The sequence below is a fragment of the Camelus dromedarius genome, chromosome 10 (assembly GCF_036321535.1).
Source record: "Camelus dromedarius isolate mCamDro1 chromosome 10, mCamDro1.pat, whole genome shotgun sequence".
In the NCBI taxonomy this organism is placed as follows: domain Eukaryota; kingdom Metazoa; phylum Chordata; class Mammalia; order Artiodactyla; family Camelidae; genus Camelus; species Camelus dromedarius.
In genome coordinates, this window is record NC_087445.1 from 67938598 (window position 1) to 67940823 (window position 2226).

Consider the following 2226-nt stretch of genomic DNA (forward strand, 5'->3'; position numbering starts at 1 on the left):
AAAGACCCCGTCTTGGAGAATCATCCACGATTTCTGCAATGAGATTCAGACAGGAGAACACGAAGGCATTGAAAGCAGTCGCCTCTCCCCTAAGAGTCAAATCTCTGCGCCTGGCAGGTGTACCCGTCTGTCTGCGCGATTTTCTCACACAGGCCTGTGCATGTGCTTGTTGTTGTGTCTGATTTCACGGGAAGAGCTTTCCAGGGATACGGGAGTCATCCAGGTTCTTTGGTCCCTTTTTTTTTTTTGCAAGTCTGAAAATATTTTTATTCTTTCCTCACACTTAATTAATATTTGGGTTTAGTATAGAATTTCAGAATTTGATGATATTGTTCGACTGCGCCCCCTCGTCTACTGTTGATGACACATTCGGTGGCCTGCTGGTGATCTGAGTATCTTCAGATGCTGACACTCCTGCCGTCGGGAGGGGTGGGTCCTTCTCCTGGTCCTCGATGTCCAGAAACATCCTGTTTGCCTCTGGGTGCTGTAGGTTTACATTCGTTTCAGTGGATGTGTGACCTTCAGATGTGGAATTATTTATTTATTCAAATTTTATTTGATAAGTTCCTTGCTTCCATCTTTTTTTTCCCTCTTTTCACTTTTTTGAAATAAATGTTTATTGGTCAAATCTCTCCCTGATTTTGATCCTCTGTCTGTTTTGTCTTTTCTTTCATGTTTTCTTCCTTCTCTGGTCCACATCCTAGACCATGCTTTTGTTCTGTTTTGGCTTAAAATTCACAAAGTATCCAAGTTGGAAGCAGCCTTGACAGGGAGCTGGTTCAGCTCCTTTACTTTACAGATGGAGAACCAAAGGCCTGGAGAGGAAGAAGTTTCGGGAAGGGAAAATGACTTGTCCACAGTCACACCTGTGTGTAGCAACAGGGCTGTCTGACTCCAAACCCATGATTTTCCTCATGGCCAGGAAGCCTGGAGCAACTTAGTCACCCTTTCACCCTTGTCCTTTGACACTGGGGGGATGACCCATCAGTAGAAGGAACCCCTGGGGTTCCAAATGAAGAAACAGCCCAGCCATGGATGCTGCCAATGAGTCTTCAGAAGGAACCCCATTCATCCTACTGGGACTCACAACAAACCCTGGAAAGCAGCGGCTGCTTTTTGTGCTCTTCTTGGTCCTGTACGTGAGGGGCATCCTGGGGAATGGACTTATTGTGGCCGCCATCCGGGCCAGTCCAGCCCTTCATGCACCCATGTACTTCCTGCTGGCCCCCCTGTCCTTTGCTGACCTCTGCTTCACCTCTGTCACTGTGCCCAAGATGCTGGCCAACTTGATGGCCCCTGACCGCTCCATCTCTCTGGCTGGCTGCCTGAGCCAGATGTACTTCTTCTTTGCCCTGGGGGTAACTGATAGCTGTCTCCTGGCTGCCATGGCCTATGACCGCTACGTGGCCATCCGGCACCCCCTCCACTACGCTACGAGGATGTCCCGGGCCGTGTGCACAGCCCCGGTGGGGACGGCCTGGCTGGTGTCCCACATCCACTCCCTCCTGCATATCCTGCTTATGGCCCACCTGTCCTTCTGTGCCTCCCACCAAGTGCCCCACTTCTTCTGTGACCACCAGCCTCTCTTAAGGCTCTCGTGCTCTGACACCCGCCACATCCAGCTGCTCATCTTCACCGAGGGCGCTGCCGTGGTGGTCACTCCCTTCCTGCTCATCCTTGCCTCCTACGGGGCCATCTCAGTGGCGGTGCTCCGGCTGCCCTCGGCCTCGGGGAGGCTCCGGGCTGTGTCCACCTGCGGCTCCCACCTGGCCGTGGTGGGCCTCTTCTATGGGACAGTCATCGCAGTCTACTTCCAGCCCACATCCCAGTATGAGGCAGAGCGGGGCCGCGTGGCCACGGTCATGTACACCGTCGTCACACCCATGCTAAACCCTGTCATCTACAGCCTCCGGAATCGCGACGTGCAGGGGGATCTCCGAGCCCTTTTCTCTGGGCGAAGGATCTCAGCGGGTGACTCCTGAGTCTGGACCCACCAGAGCATGCACTGCAGCCCCCACCGTGACAATCACGAGTGCACTCATCGGCTCCGTGCATTTTCCAAAGCCGGAATAATAGCGATCCCTTTCTGAGCACTCCTGGGGAGCAGATCCTTGCCTGCTCTGACTTTACTCCACAAAAACCAGGGAAGCGGATGTTATGACCCAATTTTATAGACAAGGAAACTGGCACTCAAAGAGAAGACTTGACTTTTCCAAGTTTACACCA

General features: G+C 52.5%; 1 protein-coding gene across 1 annotated transcript; it reads left to right on the forward strand.

Annotated features, from left to right (window-relative positions):
* Positions 1-1031: 1031 nt before the first annotated feature.
* LOC105092645 (olfactory receptor 1K1) lies at positions 1032-1982 on the forward strand. Its single transcript, XM_010984367.3, has one exon. The coding sequence runs from the start codon at positions 1032-1034 to the stop codon at positions 1980-1982; it is 951 nt and encodes a 316-aa protein (XP_010982669.3).
* The last annotated feature ends 244 nt before the right edge of the window (positions 1983-2226 follow it).